The following is a 22,447-nucleotide window of genomic DNA, read 5'->3' on the forward strand; positions in this document are numbered from 1 at the left end:
GGACTGTCTTTGCATCTTTATTTCTATTCTAGTGTGAAAAAAGTGCCACCGCTCTGCCAGCTGTTTCAGCATTATTTCTATCTCCTAGAAAGTTTCTTTATAGTACTTTTATATATTTCATATAATTCTAAATTAATAGGAAACCATTTCTTCACATTTATATATGCCTTGTAAATTTATTTTCTGACTACTGTGCAAATAGCCGCATGGGATGATTCTAATAGGAGAAGAATAAAATATGATTATACTTTTAGCCTGCTGTAAAAAGGAAATTGAGCATGTTAATAAGAACTTTGTTTTGATTTAAAATTCAACATTAGCAAAAAATATCTGTGATATTAATGTCTCTCACTTAAGAATGTTGAACTGGTTACCCTCTTCAAAATCATCATAAGAGCGTTTCAGTATTTTATTTTTAGTAAAATGAGATTGTACTATAGAACAATTTATATTTTTCCTGTAGTGCATACCTTTTTGAAATTTTTGCTATTATTAACAGGAATCCTCTTCCCCAAAAACACATCATCAGAAAATTTCAGTCATTTTAAACACAAATTATCATTAGCTACTTTTTGAAAAACCTCAAGACAATTAATCCCATACCACAAAAACAGTTCATCATAAATTGTAGGTACAAAAGAAATCATGTAATTATAATAAAGTAATACTTAAATAAAGGCCTCCATGGCTGAGTGGTCAAGAGTGGGAGTGCACTAGCACATGCTCTTTTAGTAGACCGAGGTTCAAGCCCCTGACTGCTAAATACGGTTGATCTGCCAACTTGCGCTGGACCAGCGTGGCAGATTATCGTCCATTTACCTCAACATGAATTGTTGAGGAGACTTCTATCCTGCATTGGGTTGATAATGGCTGCAGATATATTTTTTTTATTTACTTAAATGAATAGTAGTACTTTCATCAACGATATCTCCAAGTGAATATAGGATTGTGTATATCTGGTTGAATAGCATTTGGCAAAGGATTAAAATTATTGCTGCATTTTCACCAACAGTTGTTATTTTGATAGTAAATATTTAAAATTGCATGAGTATTTTACACTTTTGTATATTATATGTTTTCATTCTATTTCTACTTTCTTTCACAGGTTACTAGTCAGACCAGAAAGCTCGAGACATCTATAATAACTGGATGTTTACAAGGGCTCACAGGTTATCTATACAGTTTTACAGTATCTTTTGAAGAAGGTATCTAAAAATCATTTCTTGTAAGAGTAAAAAACAAACAAACAAATTTTGAAAAATATACTGTGATATTTGCATGACATAGGTTTACGATTTGTAAATTTAAAACATTTTTGTTTTTTCCGAGTGCTAGCATTTGCTTGCTGAAGATATTTCGGCGAAGGTAAAGAAAGCCAAAACGGAATGACGAGAAACATCGGATAACTTACATGGAAAATTAGTTTCCTGATACGACACTCTAGTGCTGCTCGCTCGGTAAACAGACAGTAGGTGTTATCGGTCTGGAGCAAAGTCGAGAACAATATATTGATTGACATGTAGGTGTGGCAAACGATGTGCTGATTGGTGAGCAAACACAACACACGATAACATCGGGTTAGTACCATTTTACTAGCACTCAGAAGCACTAATGGTAACTTGCTCTAATGAACACTTTCCATAATGGTGAAAAAAAGGTCAGGTTACCTCCACTTCTTGAATCCCATGGGAGCTTGAAACCCTCCTCCTGAAGTGGAGGGGGGTGTAACCTCTAACCTTTGGCACCTCCGTAGCCAGGTGGACAGGAGCAGCAGTGCATAATACATGCTTCTTTTTTTTTAGCATTAGCATTAGTAGAGGCATATGATGCAAGAAAGCAAGCTTATGCAGCATCAGCAAAAAAAAAAATAAAAAAAAACGCTCTCATTTCACCCCTCTGTTCGTTCTAAATACCTGTCCAGCTCACCCTTAAATTTATTTAGGCTATCAACTTCCACAACAAAGGATGGAAATCTGTTCCACCAACCAACTACCCGCTGGCTAAAGGCAAACTTCCGCACATCTATCCTACATCTGTCTTTCCTCAATTTGAATTTATGCTCTCTCAGGTGATTATTCTGAGCAAGAGGAAGAATCCCATCAGCATTGAACATGCTCAAACCATTCAAAGCTTTATACACCTCAATCAGATCACCTCACAGGTGCCTAGTCTCCAGACACTAATTTGCAAAATTTAAGCCTTTCTTCCATTCACTAATCTTGTTGCCCTTCTCTGTACTCGTTCCAACAGCTCTACATCCTTCTTAAAATGAGGCCTCTAGACCTGTATACAGTACTCAAGGTGTGGCTTGACCATTGCCTTATACAAGGGAATAATCACCTCCTTATCCCTGCTAGAAAAATTTCTGTATATCATTGACAAGACACTATGAGCTACTCTTGCAGACTGTTTGCACTGCTCAGACAACTTCATATCTGCCTGCACAATTACCCCCAGGTCCTTTTCGTTCTCTACCACTGTCAGTGTAGTACCACAGAGTTAATACGTTGCTCTGGGGTTACTGCTTCCCATATGTAGTAATTTACATTTGTCAATGTTAAACTTCATTTGCCACCTCGAAGCCCATCTGCTCAACTTTTATAGATCTTATTGCAGCAGTGTACTGTCATTAGTGTACTTAACAACCATGCCAACCTTCGTATCATCTGCACACTTGGACATTAAGCTTGATATACCATCATCAATATCATTTATAAATACTGAAAACAACAGTGGACCCAACACTGAACCCCGAGTGACTCCACTAATAACATTATACCACGATGAGCAGTGTCCATTGATTACCACTCTCTGTCTTCTCCCACTCAACCATCCCTTTATCCATAGCAGCAGTTTGCCACCAGTGCCACACTGCTCCAATTTGTTCAGCAGTCTTCCATGTGCAACAGTATCAAAAGCCTTTCTAAGATCCAAATATATGATATCAAAGTTATTCCCTGCATCCAGTTTCTTTGTTACCACATCATAGTATCCAATCAAATTGGTCAGGCAAGACATTCCCTTAACAAAACCACGCTGTGTCCAAGCTATAACTGGTCTTGTCTAGATGATCCTGCAGTGCTTCTTTAACCTGTGCATCCATTAATTTTCCTGGAACAGAAGTTAAACTAACAGGTGTATAATTACTTGTGTCGCCCTTTGATCCTCCTTTGTGAATTGGGGTCACATTTGCACATCTCGAGTCCATGGGTACCTCTCCTGAGTCCAAAAAGCTTTCATAATTATGGCTAAGGGTTTGCTTACTTCCTTTGCTGCCTGCTTTAATATAACTGGATAGATCCCATCCACTCCAAGTGACTTTTTTATGTTTATCTTCAACAATTTCTCCTCCACTTTCCTCTCAGTTATTATAAAATCATCTAGCTCACTGCCAGAGTTTAACTCACTTCTGGTATTCCCCTCCCTGAATAACTCCTCATGGGTGAATGTAGATGCAAAATACTCATTTAGTTTGTTAGCCACTTGAGCAGGATCATCAACAGTTGTTATCCAGTGGACCAATCTGATTTATCCCTTTCCTTCTAGAGTTTACATAGTAAAGAACTCTTTGTTGTTTTCCTTTGCATCCTTTGCCAAGGATTTCTCATAATCTGCCTTTGCCTGCCTAATCTCCTTTGTGACTTGGTTACAGACCAACTTATATCTATCATAGGCTTCCATGTCAGCCATTGATTTAAATGTATCCCATGCATTTTTCTTCTCTGCCATATGTCTTATTAGTTCATCTGATATCCATTTAGGCCTAAACTGTGAACAATATTTCTTAGTTGGTATGTAAAGCTTAGTGGCTTCCAAGATAAATTCTTTGAATTCTTCCCATTTTGAATTTGCTGTTGGTAACATCATCAGTTGGTCCCACTGTATAGAATTTAAATACTGTCTCAGATCATCGTAGTCGCCTTTACGAAAGCAAAAACCCTTCCCTTTACCCCTGATGGTAGTTACCTCTTTGAGTAAATTCCACTTCAGCACACTGTGATCACTGCCACCTAGTGGTTCCTTTATTTTCAGATTCTTAATGCATGAAGAATCACTACTGATAATCAGATCAAGAGTATTACTCCCTCTAGTTGCTTCCCGAACATGCTGATGTAGAAAACAATCATCCAATAAATTCACAAAAGCCTTGCTAGTGTGTGAGTGACCAACCCACAAATTCCAGTCAATATCTGGGAAATAAAAATCTCCCATTATAAGACTCTCTGATTTACTGGCCCACTCTATTTCCCTGTAAAGTTACTTATTATACTCATCAAGAGTCATTAGGATTATAACACACTCCTACTCTCAATTTTGATCTCCCAATGCTTATGTCATACCAAACTGACTCGACACTGCAGTGTCCAGTGATGCGACTTGCTTCACTTCCTTGGATTTTATGTTTCTTAACTAATAGCATAACTCTCCTCCCTTCCTATCCTGCTATCTTTCCTGTACACATTGTACTCCCCAAATTCCTGTTCTGTATTCCTTATATCTGTGTGACACCACGTTTCTGATATTCCAACAATATCTGCCTTTGATGTTTGGTGCAATACCTCAACTTCATCAAATTTATTTACCAAACTCCGAGCATTGGTGTACATGCAAGTATACATGCACCTGTTCCTATTCTTAGCTACTCTAACACAACCCATATGTTTACTTGTACCGCAATGACTCCCAGCAGTCTCTGAAATACCCTGCATCTTGTTTTCCAGGCTGCTGCTCATTCCAATAGAAGCAGTGCAAGAATCACTTTCACCTCTACTAGTGGCTACTGTTAATCTATTAGTTCTTGTATCCTCCCCAAGCTAGCAGTTTTCCGACCCACCTAATACTGTGTTGATTAGACCGGGGTTCGAGTCCGTGACCACCAAAAACGGAGGATGCGGAAAGTTAAAGGAATGACCAACTCATATCCCCAGAGCAATATGGCCTTAGTTGCTAATGCTCCTAAAAACCAAAACAACAACCACATAACCTTTTTTCTTTAGAATCACAGTCATATTTAGAAATACATTCATAAAAAAATAAATTTTTTATGGCTGTATTTTTATTTTCTTGTTCAATAATATGCCCTAATGGTGAAAAAAGATCAGGTTACCTCCAATTGAATCCCATGGGAGCTTGAACCCCTCCTGAAATGGAGGGGTAACCTAACCTTTTTACTTTAGAATCATGTGGACTAGTGCATAAATTGTTTATTAACAAAATATTTTTTTATTACTGTACTTTTATTTTTAAAGACACTCGTGTGGATACCCAGATATCATAACGTCAAACAACACCTCAACAGCTATTCACTATATATATAATCTTTCCTTATATTATTTCCTAACCTAATGTTTATGGTTAGGTCACTAAATATAAAGAAACTGTTTCTATTATTTCCTAATCCCAGGTGGTAGATGACTCTCATCAACTGGTGCAATACCACCACTCTGCTTATTGGAGGCTTGAAGTGGTGAAACCCATGTTTAGTCTCTAGAGCCAAGTTTCCGGCATCCCCCTCTACCCATACTTCTCCTTCAACCCATGCACGGTACTAAGTACTATAGGTTTTGATACCTTTCGTGTTTGGGGTTTTCATAAAAAAAAAAAAATCTACCATTTAAGGTTAGGTTATGAAAAATAAAGAAACCTTTTCCTGTTTTCATAACCAAACCTAAATCAACAGTATAGTAAAAACACTCGTGAACTCCAAAAATTTGCTTTTAATAATGAGAAAAAAACATAATGAAGAACGTAAGAATGTACAGAATGAAACTTTTATTAATTTAGTTTTCATCAAAAAATCAACCAACGTTTTATTTTCCTTACAAATTTAAAAGATTCATCACTACTATTACCTGTTTACCGTTCATTACAAAACTATTATACACCGTTCTTTACTCATAAATACACATTATAATGCCAACCAAAGACTACACAGTAGCTTGTCCTCTGTCGCGCCCACTACCAGTCATTTCATCGTTTGCCATGCCTACCTGTCAATCAATATATCCTTCTCGATTTCAGCTCCATACCGATAACACCTACCGTTTGTTTACCGACTGGGCAGCGCTAGAGTCTGGTGTCGGGAAACTAATTTTCAGCGTAAGTTATCGACGCTTCTCGTCGTTCTCATGTTGGCTTTCTTTACCTTAGTCCATATTTCAATATGTAAAATTCTATATAAGTTAGTACATTCAAATGTTAGTATCCAGAAAACCATTATGCTCTAAACTTAGAGAATTAAAACCCTCATATATCTTTTAACATTTTTTGTTATATGGGAATTGACTTTTCATCATTTTGTCAGTTCTGTACGGATGGATGCTTACCTTCCAAATATTAGATGTTATTGGTTAGCACATGGAGAATGGGAGCTGCACACCTATGCTTCACATAACACTAGTAAATGTCAAATGTTATTTGACATTTACTAGTGTTATGTGAAGCTATACTTACAATGTGTGCTCCAGAATCTATATTGTTTGTAGATTCTGGAAAAAAAAAACAAGGGAAAGAGGTATAATGAAACTACAAAGAATACCACACAACATTCACATTGACAATTGAGTTTAGATATGAAGAATTCTGGGGTAGTACCATGGTGTCCTATCCCAGGAACAAAGTTTGGCGTAGAAAGCATCATAGTGGGAGCTGTTTTTTTCCCTTTTTGTTTGTTGTTATTTAGACAAACAATCCTTAAAAAAAAATGCTGATGATCCCTTCAGTGTGGCATTTTACACAACTTTTTTTACCTATACTTTGCTGTTTCTGATCAGCTGGTCCTTTAGGGGACATGGCCATGTCTTTTTATGGACTTTTTGCACAATGTGGTTGATTTAGTTGGTCGCATGTGAGAGTTATATGCTTTTTTCACCCTTCTGGAAACTGATTTCCACTTCCCCCCACACACATACACCTACCTCGAAAATCCACCACCAATTTTTTAAATGCTGATCTCCAGGTAATTCTCCAATTGAGCAAAGGTAATTTAGTTAATTTTATCCCTTCTAAACTTGCCCCTCTCTTGTATCACACAAAAAGGACCTTGCTGCTCCTATGCTTATCTTCGATGACACTCAGATTTCTAGACAAGATCACATATCTCTATTAAGGATTACCCTGACTTCCAATCTCTCTTGGCAGAAGCACATTCAAATATTACTTTTTTTGCATCTGAAAAGCTGGAGTTTCTTTTTTCCTCGCAGTATTACTTTTCTTTTAAACAATTATTCAGTCTGTACAAACCTCAAAAATTTTTCATCATGGAATATTGTTCAAACGTCTGGGGTTGGTGCATCCAGAACCTCTCTTAGGCTTCTAGACTCGATTCAATGATCCATCTCTTTCAAAGTTTGTCCACTCTCTGTCTCATAGATGTTCTGTATGCCTTTTATATAAATGTGTGGACAGAGAGTGGAAAGTTTCTCCACTCTCTGTCTCATAGATGTTCTGTTTCTGCTGTATGCCTTTTATATAAATACTTATATTGTCATTGTTCATCTGAATTGATCTATAATTCTCCTTTTTCCTTCCAAACCAGTTTGGACAGCATCTGTTTACTGCCCAGCTTCTTACAGAATCAACTTTTCTTCTTCTTCATTTATCCCCTCAACTTTCATTTTTTGGGACAGCATTCCTTTACATGTATTTCCTGAAAATTATAATTTAGACTTGAATTTCCTGAAATTCAAGTCTAATGTCAACAAGTATCTTCTTTCAAACCTATGAATGATACTAAATACTGTAGGTTCTAACGTCTTTCATGTTTGGGATTTTCATTAAAAAAAAAAAATTCAATATATTGTTATCCTTGGATTAATTTTGAAACGAACCACCCTTTTATCATGTGGATGATACATTTCAAAAACCATCCACATGATAAAAGGGTATGAAAATGATAATTTTAAAATTATCATTTTCGTAATAAGTGTTTTTGACCTCATTCCTATACTTATTATGAAAATGATATTTCATGATCCTTGCCAGATCCAGCCATCTGGCAAGGATCATGAAACATAGGACAAATTGAAATTTACATTCTTAGCAAATTTACATATTACAATGCCGCAGTTTTAGTTCAGAAAATAATAGTGCCAAACAAATTTTACGTATAATTAATAAAAAAAATTAAAAAATATAATTTTCATAAATAAATGAAATCAAATAATAATCTAAATTTATAAATTAATTATACATAAAACAACATACCTGTTAACATCTCCTTGACTTATCTAAGGCTGCTCTCTTTGAATGTGAGGTACTGTTAAGATTTTATACATTTGTCAAAGCCTGAGGTTGAATGTCAACAAGCAAGTGATGGCCAATTGGAGGTGGCCAGGTATGCCTTAAACTCAAAGACTGAGTTCTACCTATGAAAGTTGAAGGCCAAAGAAATTACTATTATGGCTTGTGAAGCTTCACTCCCCAAACCCATTGACATCTCTTACTGTGGCAAGCTTGAGATCTGTGTTGGAGTTTGGATATTTTACCATTGTAGGTCTTCTTTTTAAGCTTCTCTTCTACTTTATACTTAAAATACCATAATATTTCTGGTAAAATTTCCAGAAATGTCACCTTCTGTAATAGGTTTATGAATTAAGTCAAAGGAACTTAATTAATAGACTAACTTTGTATATCCACCTGGGAAAAGAATGGTTTATTTCAAAATTAATCCTTGAGGCAGTAGATGTCTTGCAGCCTCAGTTCTATCAGTTTCAGTGTGAGAATCTACCTGATGCTGTTATGAAAGAAGAAAGCATTTATGTGTGATGGCCTTCAGTTGGAAGTGATAAGTGCACAACGAAGCTTGAAATATAATAAATTATCCCAAGTCATGCTCGGAATTTTAACAATTCCTCATAGCAATGCTGAACGTGAAGGAATTTCAGCCATGTGAGGGGAAAAAAAAAACCCGAGTTCAGATTTTTCTGGTGCTTCGGAAATGCTCCTGATAATCAAGTCTAGAGAGCAGGGTCATTGTTATGAACCAAACTTTAATTCAAAGTTTCTGATGAGGGCAAAGTTTGCAACAGTATATTTCTTGAAACAGACAGTGAGAATCAGTTGATGAACAACAGAAATCCAAAGAGAGGAAAATGCTAGTAAGCTAATATTTGAAAGCTTACTTTACTGGTAAACAATCCATGGATAAATATAGGTAATTCATGGATAACAGGGAAAAGGAGGTGATTATCCCTTTGTATAAGGGAATGGTTAGGTTACACCTTGAGTACTGCGTACAGGTCTGGAGGCCTCATTTTAGGAAGGATGTAGATTTGCTTGAGCGTGTACAGAGAAGGGCAACAAGATTGGCGAGGGGAACAAAGGGGTCCCTCTTACCAAGAGCAGCTTAAGTTCTGCAAATTGCAGTGGCTGGAGACTAGGCACCTACAAGGTGATCTGATTGAGGTGTATAAGGCTGTGAATGGGTTGAGCACGCTGAATTATGATGGGATCCTTCCACTTGTTCAGATTACAAACCTAAGGGGCATAAATTCAAATTGAGGAAAGGCAGTTGTAGAATAGATGTGCGAAATTTGCCGTTAACCAGCGGGTGGTTAATTGCTGGAACAAACTTCCATCTGTCATTGTGGAAGTTGATAGCATAAGTAAATTCAAGGAGGAGAGAAAAATATAGATACGTATAATTATAACCCAGTTTAATGTAATAATGAAATATATAACAATAAAAAAAAAAACTGCCTGTTACTTATTGTTATATATTTTATTATTACATTAAACTGGGTTATAATTATACGTATCTATATTTTTATCCAACCATGCACTCCAGTACACCAGGCCCATTCGTTACTAAATTCAAGGAGGAACTGGACAAATTTTTGGAGGGATAGGTTGTGTGAATTTTTTTATTTTTTTTTGGCTGATGCTACATAATTACACTTGCTTTCTTGCATCACATGCCTCTATTACTATTATTCTTACTATAAGCAGTCCTATGGCTGTATTTTAATACAGAATTTGTACGTTGCCAGTGAAATTAAATTTTTTTTTTTTTTTTTTTTTTTTTTTTTTTTTTTTTTTACGAAAACCCCAAACAGGAGAGGTATTAGAACCTATACTACTTAGTACCATGCATGGGTTGGAGGTTGAGAAGATGAAAGAAGAAATTTGTTGACACTAGACTCAAACTTCTGTAGACTAATTTTCAGAAAATACATATGAAGGAAGGTTGTTCCAGAAAACAGCAGTTGAATGAATAACCAAGGAAGATGAAAAGTTTATGTTATAACATCCACTACATGAAAACATTTTCATGTAGTGGATGTTATAACAGTCTTGGAAAACAAAAGAATATGAATGATTTCATATTACTATTTCATGTTTATAGTATTTCTGACATGCATTGTTAAAATTAATAGAATATATATTTTTCATTGTAATATATTCATTTCGAAGCTTTTTTTTTTGTTAATTATTGGCTTAATATGTTGTTGGTGGAGTAATGTTCGAGTTTTGTGTATTTAATGTTCTATGAACATAAGTTTGGCAGAGATTATATTCTTTGTGTTTCTGTTTTGTTACTAACATTTTTCTGAATATTTAAGTATAATTAATAAATTTTATTTCATTAAGATTATTACTATATTTAATACCACTCATATATCATGTGAAGGCGCCTCTGTAGCTAGGTGGGCAGGAGCAGCAGTGCGTAGCACATGCTTCTTGATTAGACCGGGGTTCGAGCCAGCGAGCCACCAAATACGGAGGATGCAGAAAGGTGAGGGAATGACCACCACATATCCCCGGAGCAATATGGCCTTAGTTGCTAATGCTCCTAAAAACCAAATAATAACAACAACAATATCACATGAAATTAATAATATAGTTTATTAAGCTATTTGCCTAAATTACTATACATTAAGGTGTTGTTTCAGGCAGCTTACCGATACCCATCATTGGAACATGCTGTTTGGGGGGAGACAGAAAATAGGAGGTGCATCCATAGCCAGGTGGGCAGGAGCAGCAGTGCGTAGCACACGCTTCTTGATTAGACCGGGGTTTGAGCCGTTGCCCACCAAATACAGAGGATGCGGAAAGGTCAGGGAATGACCACCGCATATCCCCGGAGCAATATGGCCTTAGTTGCTAATGCTCCTAAAAACCAAATAACAACAACAACGTACTGTTTCTGCTGCATTCTACAGATATTTCCATTGACACTGTTCTTCTGAATTGGCTTCTATAATTCCCACTCTCTCCCTTTCAAAACAGTCCGAACACGTGCTGCACCAGCCAACATCGGAGCAATATGGCCTTAATTGCTAATGCTTCTAAAAACCAAATAACAAACAAAACAGAAAATAGAAAGGGTTACAAATTTTAAATATATTACAATTACCAATATTATAATTTCAGTTACCAATATTACAATTAGAAATATACAATTCAAAAGTATTAAGTTTGAATTACTGTTACAATAGAAACCAGATATACAAGGAGATTAAATTCTTACTTGCTGACAGACTCCTCTTACCAATGCATCCCATAAACCTGGTGCATGCAGGCAAGAGATGCTGTTTTAGGTGAGGAATTGGACTTAATTCCTCACCTAATTTATAGGTGAGGAATTAATTCCAGTAGCCAATAGAATTGGGCCACGTTTTCAATCCTGGATCTGGGGTTCTTGTTTCCTGGAAGCCTGTAGTGACCTTCGATCTCATACTCTGAACATCAGGGTTGATGTGCATGTTAGTTCTGGTTGTCTGGAGGGGTGTTGAATGCATGCTATTCCTCCGGACATGTGGCCTATTTACTTTTCCCGTTTTTTTTAATTTTTTTATTTATTTTTCTATTTCCTTATCAAAAAGATGGAACTATTGCTGGTTGAATTCGACTCCCTGTTTTCTGTTGATTGCAGAACATTTTTATGAAGGCTTCTTAAATTTCGGCTGTCTGTAGAAAGAGGGCTGTATTGGACTTTATAACTCTTCCGTATTGTACATTTATTTTGTGGTCTTTGATTCTGCAGTTTAGACATCTGCATATGATTCTCGTATATATTATTTCTTTATTTCAACTTTAAATTTTATTTAATTAACTTTATTTAATAAACATTATTTATAATAAATATAAATAAACTTTATTTCATTAAAGCTACTGAGTATTTTTATTGGCAAAAAACACAACTTTGCAAAATTTTCAATTATTATTAGAAAAGTGAAGAACTGAAATTAATAAGCATTTCAATCTACTGGTGGGCTGTCAAACATTTCATTAAAAGTACAATTCAGGGCAAAGGTAAAGAAAGCCAACACGAGAATGACGAGAAATGTTGGATAACTTACACGGAAAATTAGTGGAAACTCTAGCGCTGCTCGCTCAGTAAACAGATGGTAGGTGTTATCGGTCTGGAGCAAAGTAGAGAATGATATATTGATTGACAGGTAGGCTTGGCAAACGATGTGCTGATTGGTGTGCAAACACAACACAGGATAACATTGGTTTAGTATTAGTATAGCACTCAAAGTACTAATTGTAACTTGCCTTAATCGCACATGCCGTAATGAACGCTTTTCCTAATGATGAAAAAAGGTCAGGTTACCTCCAATTGAATTCAATGGGAGCTTGAACCCCTCCCGAACTGGAGGGGGTAACCTAACCTTTTATTTTTTTTTTTAGAATCACAGTCATATTTAGAAATACATTCATAAAAAATAAATTTTTTTAAGACCATATTTATTTTCTTGGTCATTAATATTCCCTAATGGTGAAAAAAGGTCAGGTTACCTCCACTTGAATCCCATGAGACCTTGAACCCTCCCGAAATGTAGGGGGCAACACTTTTTCTATAGAATCATGAGTGGACTAGCGCATAAATTGTTTATTAACAAAATATTAATTTTTATTTTTAAAGACACTCGTGCAGATACACACGTATCATAACGTCAGTCAACACCTCAATAGCAATTTACTCTATATATACAGGGTGATTTACTACCAGTGCGACAAACTTGCAGGAAGTGTAGGGGGCACAAAGACAAATCAGAATCACATAGCATTGCAGGGTCCGAAATGCCTTCGTCATGCTGTAGAGGACGTTGAACGGGAGGTCGCATGAACAGCGATCCACTGGAAGTCAGCATTTGCGAACCGGTTCCCGAGGCAGTAGGATGGACGAGTATTCAAACGTTGAACTGGCCGACATGCACCTCGCGTATGGAGCTGCGGACTGTAACGGGTGTGCTGCTCTGCGCTTGTACCAGGAACGTTTCCCGCACAGGCGTGCTCCTCATCATTCGATTTTCGCACGTGTGCACAGAAGGTTACGTGAGACTGGTTGTTTCACGAGAGGTACCATGAATCGAGAGCGAACGGCGAGGACGCCAGACAATGAGCAGAATGTCCTACGTCTTGCAGAAGGCAATCCGAGTACGAGTACTCGAGCGATAGGCCAACGATTGGGTATTTCCCAATCCACTGTATGGAGGATACTGTCAACAAACCAAATGAGTTCATTCCATCTGCAACGCGTCCAATCATCGGAGCCTGCAGATTATCCGCTCCGGAGGACTTTTGCTACTTGGTTTCTTCAACAGAAACGGTTCGCAAATGCCGACTTCCAGCGGGATCGCTGTTCACGTTACCTCCGTTTAATGTCCTCTACCGCACGACGAAGGCATTTCGGACCCTGCAATGCTATGTGATTCCGATTCGTCTTTTTGCCCCCTACACTTCCTGCCAGTTTGTCGCACTGGTAGTGAATCACCCTGTATATATATAAAGAATCTTTCTTTCTTTTCCTATTATTTCCTAACTTACTCCTGTTGTTTGCCGCCTTTTTTTCACTTTCTTATTCCAAAGGTATTTTTCCTTCTGCTTGGAAATTTGCTCATATCCAGCCAGTTCCTGAACAGGGTGACAAATCCCTCCCATCCAATTATCGTCCCATTGCAATTACTTCTACTCTTTCTAAAGTAATGGAGAAATCAATTAACCGCCAACTCTTAAACTACCTAGAAACCTTCTGTCTGATCAACGATCGCCAGTACGGTTCCTGTCAGTGTTGATCCACTAGTGATATTCTGGCTTATGTTACCCATTTATGGACTAATTCATTGGAAAAGTTTGGTGAAACACAAGCAGTTGATCTTGACATCTCAAAGGCTTTCGATCGTGTTTGGCATAAAGGTCTTCTAAACCAGCTTCCATCTTATGATTTGCCAACTGTTTTTAGTAATTGGCTATCCAGTTTTTTCTCTGATTGCTCACTGAGGTGATGGTAGATTGCTCTCTGTGGGCATGCCTCCGTAGCCAGGTGTGAAGGAGCAGCAACGTGTAGCACACGCTTCTTGATTAGACCGGGGTTCGAGCCCATAACCACCAAATACAGAGGATGCGGAAAGGTCAGGGAATGACCACCGCATATTCCCGGAGCAATATGGCATTAGTTGCTAATGCTCCTAAAAACCAAATAACAGCTGTCTGTCTTCTAACTTCTCCACTAATGCCCGTGTCCCCCAAGGTTCAGTTCTTTCCCCCACTCTTTTCCTCTTGTATATTAATTACCTTCTTCCATTGACTGGAAATCCTGTTCATAGTTTTGCCGATGATAGCACATTGCATTCCACTTTCCATTCTGAGGAACCTTGCCCTGCTCAATCAGCTTCAATTTCTCAAATATCCGCTACCAATTCCTTAAATGCCGATCTCCAGATAATTCTCCAGTATGGCAAAGACAACTTAGTTGATTTCAATCCTTGTAAAACTCAGTCTTGTCTTATATCTCGCAAAAAGGATTCTTCTGCTCATATGCTTATCTTTGTTGGCTCTCCGATTTCTAGGCAAAATGATGTTTCTCTTTTGGGGATTACCTTGACTTCTAATCTGTCTTGGCCCAAGCACATTACAAATATTGCTTCTTCTGCATCTAAAAAAACTTGGGTTTCTCTTTCGCTCTTGGCGTTACTTTTCTTACATACAGCTGTTCACTCTGTACAAATCGCAAATCTGCCCTACCATGGAATATTGTTCCCACATCTGTGGTAGTGCCCCCAAAACCTCTCTCAGGCTTTTTGATTCCATTCAGAAGAGGGCAGTTAGGTTAATTAATGATTAATCTCTAACAGAGTCTCTCCACTTGCTGTCTCATAGACATTCTGTTTCTGTGGCGTCTCCGCAGCTGGGTGGGCAGGAGCAGCAGTGCGTAGCACATGCTTCGGGATTAGACTGGGGTTTGAGCCCATGACCACCAAATACAGAGGATGCAGAAAGGTCAGGAAATGACGACCGCATATCCCCGGAGCAATATGGCCTTAGTTGCTAATGCTCCTAAAAACCAAATAACAACAACAACGTACTGTTTCTGCTGCATGTCTCTTCTACAGATATTTCCATGGGCACTGTTCTTCTGAATTGGCTTTTATAATTCCCGCTCTCTACCTTTCAAAACAGTTCGAACACGTGCCGCACCAGCCAACATCCATTTACTGTCCAACTTCAAACTCACAGAACCAACTTTTCATCTTCCTCGTTTATTCATTCAACTGCCGTTTTCTGGAACAACCTTCCTTCATACGTATTTTCTGAAAATTGCAATCTACATAAATTCAAGTCCAATGTCAACAAATATCTTCTTTCATCTTCTCAACCTCCAACCCAAGCATGGTACTAAGTATTCATCATCATCAGCCATTTTCAATCCACTGCAGGATGAAGGCCTCTCCAGCAACTTTCCAGTTCCTTTTTTTTTTTTTAGCACTGGCCATCCATTTACTACCCACAAACTCATGAATTTCATCTATCCATCTCTGCCTTTGTCTTTCAGGTTTTCTTCTAGCTCCCCTTGGGTACCATTCTGTTATTTTCTTAGTCCATCTGTCATCATGTCTTCGAGCTACGTGTCCTGCCCAAGACCATTTTAGTTCTTTAGTTTTGATAAGAATGTCCTTTACTTGAGTTTGCTGCCTAATCCATGTGTTTCTCTTCTTATCTGACAGTCTGATTCCCAATGTTTAGTTCTCAGCTTCTCTTCCATTCTTTTGGCCAGTGCCCAAGATTCACTTCTATAAGTCATGGTGAGAAGTATACATTGGTTCATTATTTTATGTTTCAGACAAACTGGGATATTGCTCTTCAGTATGTGACTATGTTGCGGGGACGGGGACGATCGGGGACGAGGCTACTAGTGACGGTCGTGTTCAAAGCCGCTAAGTGGATCTTTCTTATTTATTGATTTGAAATTATTGTTTTTCTAAAACTTTTGATTTAAATTTAGTAGTATAACATTATTTTGTGATTTTTTGATTAATTTGGTGTATTTATTCTTTACTCGGCCTTGTAAAAGTATCGGTAAGGGTTTCCACGTGTTCGTAACTACCGCTACTGTTAGTAACTTTCCCGCCATTGTGATACCGTACTAGATAGCATTAGTTGAACTTCGTTAGCAGTTAAATTGTACGTTTAAATAAATACATATAACGACTTAGTTTACAAACGTAAAATAATTAATAACATAACATAATTAATTAATAAATTAATAGAATCATGACTCAGACCAGAGCAGCAAAGCAAAAGGCTCAAGCTAATAGAAGTGCTGTGGCTCAGAACAGAACTGAGGGGGGCAGTTGTCCTCTGACTCACAGCCTTATAAAATGCACTGTTTGCTTGATGTTTGCAGAGCAATCGGGTACGGGACATGATACTGCCGAGGGGGATGTCTTTGTGTGTGCGCGATGCAAGGAGTGTATCGATATCAGGCAACAACTCGGCGTTCTTGTGGGCCTATATGAGAGCTTGAAGGACAGGGTGGATGCCCTCGAAGAAACTAAATTGAGGGGCCCATCAAGCTCTCAGCTGCCCACATCAACGCCAGAGCTTGCACTTGAGCATCGCGTGACACAGAGACAACCCCTAAGGCAGAATGCTCTGGTCCCGAAGGAACTAGTAGTTGTTGGTGACTCTATTGTCAGGGAAACGGGGAACATGCTTTGTAAAAAAGATAGGTGGAACAGGACCAGGGTATGTCTGCCAGGGGCAAAGGTTGATGATGTAGAGCGAATATCATCTTTTAAGGGCACAAAAGGTGATATAGTTGTACACGTCTAATAATATTAAGAGTAGGAGACCGGCAGAATTACTTAACAAGTACAGGTCACTGTTGAACAAAAGCCGAGAATTAGGGTTGAATTTGAAAGTGTCTGCAATTCTGCCCAGACACGATAGGAGGGAGTATATGATGAGAGCCTTGTCGATCAATTCGGCCCTGGAAAGATTGTGCAAGGCTCAAGGGGTAGAATTTTTTTCAGCCTGGACTGTACTTGTTAACAGGAGAGATTGCTTCTACAGGGATGGGATACACTTAAATAGAAAGGGTGCAAGAATATTTGCTGATGCTATCGAGGCAGTGTTAGGTGGGTCGGAAAACTGCTAACTTGGGGGAGACAAAGACCAATAGATTGACAGTAGCCACTGACAGAGGTGAAAGAGATTCTTGCACTGCTTCTATTGGAATGAGCAGAAGCCTGAAAAACAAGATGCATGGTATTTCAGAGACTGCTGGGAGCCATTGCGGTACAAGTAAACACATGGGTTGTGTTAGGGTAGCTAAGAATAGAAACAGGTGCAGGTATGCTTGCGTGTACACCAATGCTAGGAGTTTAGTAAATAAATTTGAATTTGAGGTATTGCTCAAAACATCGAAGGCAGATATTGTTGGGATATCAGAGACGTGGTGTCACACAGATATAAGGAATGCAGAACTGCAATTTGGGGAGTACAACGTCTACAGAAAGGATAGACAGGATAGGAAGGGGGGAGGGGTTATGCTATTAGTTAAGAAACACATAAAAACCAAGGAAGTGGAGCCAGTTGACATCGCTGGACAGTGCAGTGTGGAGTCAGTTTGGTGTGACATAATCACTGGGAGATCAAAATTGAGAGCAGGAGTGTGCTATAGGCCTAATGACTCTGATGAGTATAATAAGGAACTGTACAGGGAAATGGAGTGGGCCAGTAAATCAGAGTGTCTTATAATGTGAGATTTTAATTTCCCAGATATTGACTGGAATTTGGGGGCTGGTTACTCACACACTAGCAGGGCTTTTGTGGATTTATTGGATGATTGTTTTCTACATCAGCATGTTTGGGAGGCAACTAGAGGGAGTAATACTCTTGATTTGATTATCAGCAGTGATTCTTCATGCATTAAGAATCTGCAGATAAATGAACCACTAGGTGGCAGTGATCACAGTGTGCTGAAGTGGGATTTACTCAAAGAGGTAACTACCATTAGGGGTAAAGGGAAGGGTTATTGCTTCCGTAAAGGCGACTACGATGGACTGAGACAGTATTTAAATTCTATACAGTGGGACCAACTGATGATGTTACCAACAGCAAATTCAAAATGGGAAGCATTCAAAGAACTTATCTTGGAAGCTACTAGGCTTTACATACCAACTAAGAAATATTGTTCAAGGTTTAGGCCAAAATGGATGTCAGATGAACTAATGAGGCATATGGCAGAGAAGAAAAATGCATGGGATACATACAAATTAACACATGACACAGAAGCCTATGATAGATACAAGTTGATATGCAACCAAGTTACAAAGGAGGTTAGGCAGGCGAAGGCGGATTACGAGAAATCCTTGGCAAGGGATGCAAGAAAAACAGCAAAGAGTTCTTTACTTATGTAAACTCTAGAAGGAAGGGGATGAATCAGATTGGTCCACTTGATATTGATGGGTCAAGTGTTGATGATCCTGCTCAGGTAGCTAACAAACTGAATGAATATTTTGCATCGACATTCACACATGAGGAGTTATTCAGCGAGGGGAATGCCAGAGGTGTATTCAACTCTAGCAGTAAGCTACAGAATTTTGAAATAACTGGGAGTAAAGTGGAGGAGAAACTGTTGAAGATAAACACAAGAAAGGCACCCGGGGTGGATGGGATCTATCCAGTTATATTAAAGGAGCAGCAAAGGAAGTAAGCAAACCCTTAGCCATAATTATGAGAGCTTCCTTGGACTCAGGGGAAGTACCCATAGACTGGAAATGTGCAAATGTGACCCCAATTCAGAAAGTAGGATCAAAGGCTGACACAAGTAATTATAGACCTGTGAGCTTAACTTCTGTTCCAGGAAAATTAATGGAGGCACTGGTTAAAGAAGCACTACAGGATCATTTAGACAAGACTTCAGTTATAGCTCAGACACAGCATGGTTTTGTTAAGGGGAAGTCTTGCATGACCAACTTGATTGGATACTATGATGCAGTCACAAAAGAACAGGATGCAGGGAATAACTTTGATATTATATACTTGGATCTTAGAAAGGCTTTTGATACTGTTGCACATGGAAGACTGCTACACAAATTGGAGCAGTGTGACATTGGAGGCAAATTGCTGCTATGGATAAAGGGATGGTTGAGGGGGAGAAGACAGAGAGTGGTAATCAATGGACACTGCTCATCGTGGACTGATGTTATTAGTGCGAGTCCCTCAGGGCTCAGTGTTGGGTCCATTATTGTTTTCTGTATTTATAAATGATATTGATGGTATATCGGGCTTAATGTCCAAGTTTGCAGACGATACAAAGGTTGACAGGGTTGTCAAGGACACTACTGACACTATGCTGCTGCAATAGGATCTGGAAAGGTTGAGCAGATGGGCTGAGAGGTGGCAAATGAAGTTTAACATTGACAAATGTAAAGTACTACACATGGGAAACAGCAACCCCAGAGCAACGTATCAACTCTGTGGTACTACACTGACAGTGGTAGAGAATGAAAGGGACTTGGGGGTGGTTGTGCAGGCAGATATGAAGTTTTCTGAGCAGTGCAGACAGGCTGCAAGAGTAGCTCATGGAGTATTGTCAATGCTATACAGGAATTTTTCCAGCAGGGATAAGGAGGTGATTATTCCATTGTATAAGGCGATGGTCAGGCCACACCTAGAGTACTGTATACAGGTCTGGAGGCCTCATTTTAAGAAGGATGTAGAGCTGCTGGAACGAGTACAGAGAAGGGCAACAAGATTAGTGAATGGAACAAAGGGGTGCTCTTACGAAGAAAGGCTTAAGTTTTGCAAATTACAGTGTCTGGAGACTAGGCACCAGGGAGGTGATCTGATAGAGGTGTATAAAGCCTTGAATGGTTTAAGCATGCTCAATGCTGATGGGATTCTTCCTCTAGCTCAGAAAAATCACCTGAGAGGGCATAAATTCAAATTGAGGAAAGACAGATGTAGGATAGACGTGCGGAAATTTGCCTTTAGCCAGCGGGTGGTTGGTTGGTGGAACAGACTTCCATCCCTTGTGGTGGAGGTTGATAGCCTAAATAAGTTTAAGGCTCAGCTGGAGAGGTATTTTGAACAAACAGAGGGGTGAATTGGAAGTGGTTTTTTTTTTTTTTTTTTTTTTTTTTGGCTGATGCTGCATAAGCTTGCTTTCTTGCATCAAATGCCTCTACTAATGCTAATGCTATGTTTCCTGAATTCTATCCATCCAAAATTTATTCTTCTCTTGACTTCCAGCCATTTATCATTATTACAGCTAATAACTTGTCCCAGATAAGCTCCTTACTGCTCCTTCAATCATTATTTCCCTTTCTGTGGCATACTTGTTCATCATTACTTTTGTTTTAGCCATATTCATCTTTAGTCCAAAATCCTTACTAACTGTGCATAACTGAGTAAGATTTTCCTCTAATTCTTTGGAATCGTGGCTTATGACCACAATGTCATTTGCAAATCGTAAATAGTTTAGGTAATCTCCGTTCACATTCATTCCTTTCTGCGACGAGTCTAATCTTCTGAAAGCTTCCTCAAGGGCAGCAGTAAACAGCTTCGGAGATATTGTGTCTCCTTGTCGAACTCCTTTCTCGATTTTAAATTTGCTACTGTCTTTGTCTAGTCTAATAAAGGATGTAGCACTCTCATATATTTTCTTCAAAATCATAATATATGGAGTATCTATGCCTTGTCTTTCCAGTGCCCGAAACATTGCCTTATGCTGTATGGAGTCAAATGCCTTTTCATAATCCACAAATGCCAGGCATAATGGTGTTTTATATTCATTTGCTTTCTCCATTAGCTGTGATATTACGTGAAGGTGATCCATAGTTGAGAATCCTGTCCTAAAGCCAGCTTGCTCTTTCGGTTGATTCTCATCAAGTATTCTTTCTAATCTGTTAGTAATGACCCTTGTGAACAACTTGTAGATGTGGGATAACAAGCTAATTGGTCTATAATTTCTGATTTATCTCCTTTCTTATGCAGCAAAACTATGATTGCATTATTCCACTGCTTAGGCGTCACACCTTTTCTAATGCACTTTGTGAAGAGCCTTGCCAGTTTTTGTGTTATGTCTCTTCCTCCCAATTTTAACAACCCTACAGTAACTTTATCTTCCCCCAGGCCTATCTGATTCTTCATTTTCTTCAATGCATGTTCTACCTCATCAGGAAGAATATCAGGTATGTCGTATGTGTTGCTAATTTGCAATCCATCTTCCCCACTGCAATCCATCATTTGCAATCCATCATTCCCTTGCTCCTTGTATAATTCTCTGTAGTAGTCTTCTGCTATTTGAATTATGCCTTCTCTGCTGTTTATAAGTACACCATCGCTATTCTTCAGTTTCAGTATCATTTGTGTTTCCGTATTACCGCTCATGGCTGCTGATTTAAATGCTTTGTTTTCCCTTAATGCTTGTTCTACTTTTCTTGTGTTAAATCTTATGTCCTCTCTGAGTCTCTTTCTAATGGCTTTGCATAACTCAGTATACTCAATTTTCTCCTTGTCAGTGTTTATCTTGCTCTTCATTTTTCACCTTCGGATCGTCATAAGTGTTTCTTGACTAATTTTTTCTTCTTTGGATTTCTTTTTCCCTATAGGTTTCTTGGGCTTTATCACTTTCAGAAAGTTGTAATATTCCTCGTCGATATCTTGGTCCTGAGCAGTCTGCAGAAGCTCAAACTTGTTCTTAAGTTCCAGTACATACTGCTTTTTCTCCTCTTCTGTTATCTCAAAGACCTTTGTATTATTTACTAGAGTCAGTTTTTTCCTTTCCTTTCCTGCATCTATATCAAGTGTACATCTTACCATTCTGTGATCACTTCCAACATTTACCTTATGCAGGACGGTAACATCATTCACAATATATCTTCTGTTAGTGAGGATGAAGTCGATTTCATTAGTTGTTAATCCATTTGGACTCTTCCCTGTCCACTTTCTGTTCACCCTTTTCTTGAAAAAAAGTGTTCATTACTGACAATCTTTGAGATTGTGCAAATTCCACAAGTCTTCCGCCTCTTTCATTTCTTTCACCAATTCCAAAATTTCCTATAGTTCCCCTTTCTGCACTGTTTTGTCTTTTTCCAACCTTAGCATTGAAGTCTCCCATAATAATAGTGTAGTGGGTTTTCTGCTCATCTAGAAGACTCAATTTCGGTGTACATTTCTTCAACCTCTTCATCATCATGATGTTGGTGCA

The 22,447-nt window shown here is 38.4% G+C and overlaps 1 protein-coding gene across 1 annotated transcript in view; it reads left to right on the forward strand.

The window, feature by feature from the left end:
• LOC150083024 (DNA-dependent protein kinase catalytic subunit-like) overlaps window positions 1-22,447 on the forward strand; it is a 127,922-nt gene that overhangs the window by 48,961 nt on the left and 56,514 nt on the right. Inside the window, exon 7 of the mRNA XM_090378357.1 lies at window positions 1,106-1,205. Within this exon, the coding sequence (XP_090234483.1) occupies window positions 1,106-1,205 (100 nt within the window). The remainder of the gene's footprint in view (window positions 1-1,105; window positions 1,206-22,447) is intronic.

Source organism: Mastigoproctus giganteus, chromosome 7, assembly GCF_048544385.1.
Source record: "Mastigoproctus giganteus isolate SK-2022 chromosome 7, ASM4854438v1, whole genome shotgun sequence".
NCBI lineage: Eukaryota > Metazoa > Arthropoda > Arachnida > Uropygi > Thelyphonidae > Mastigoproctus > Mastigoproctus giganteus.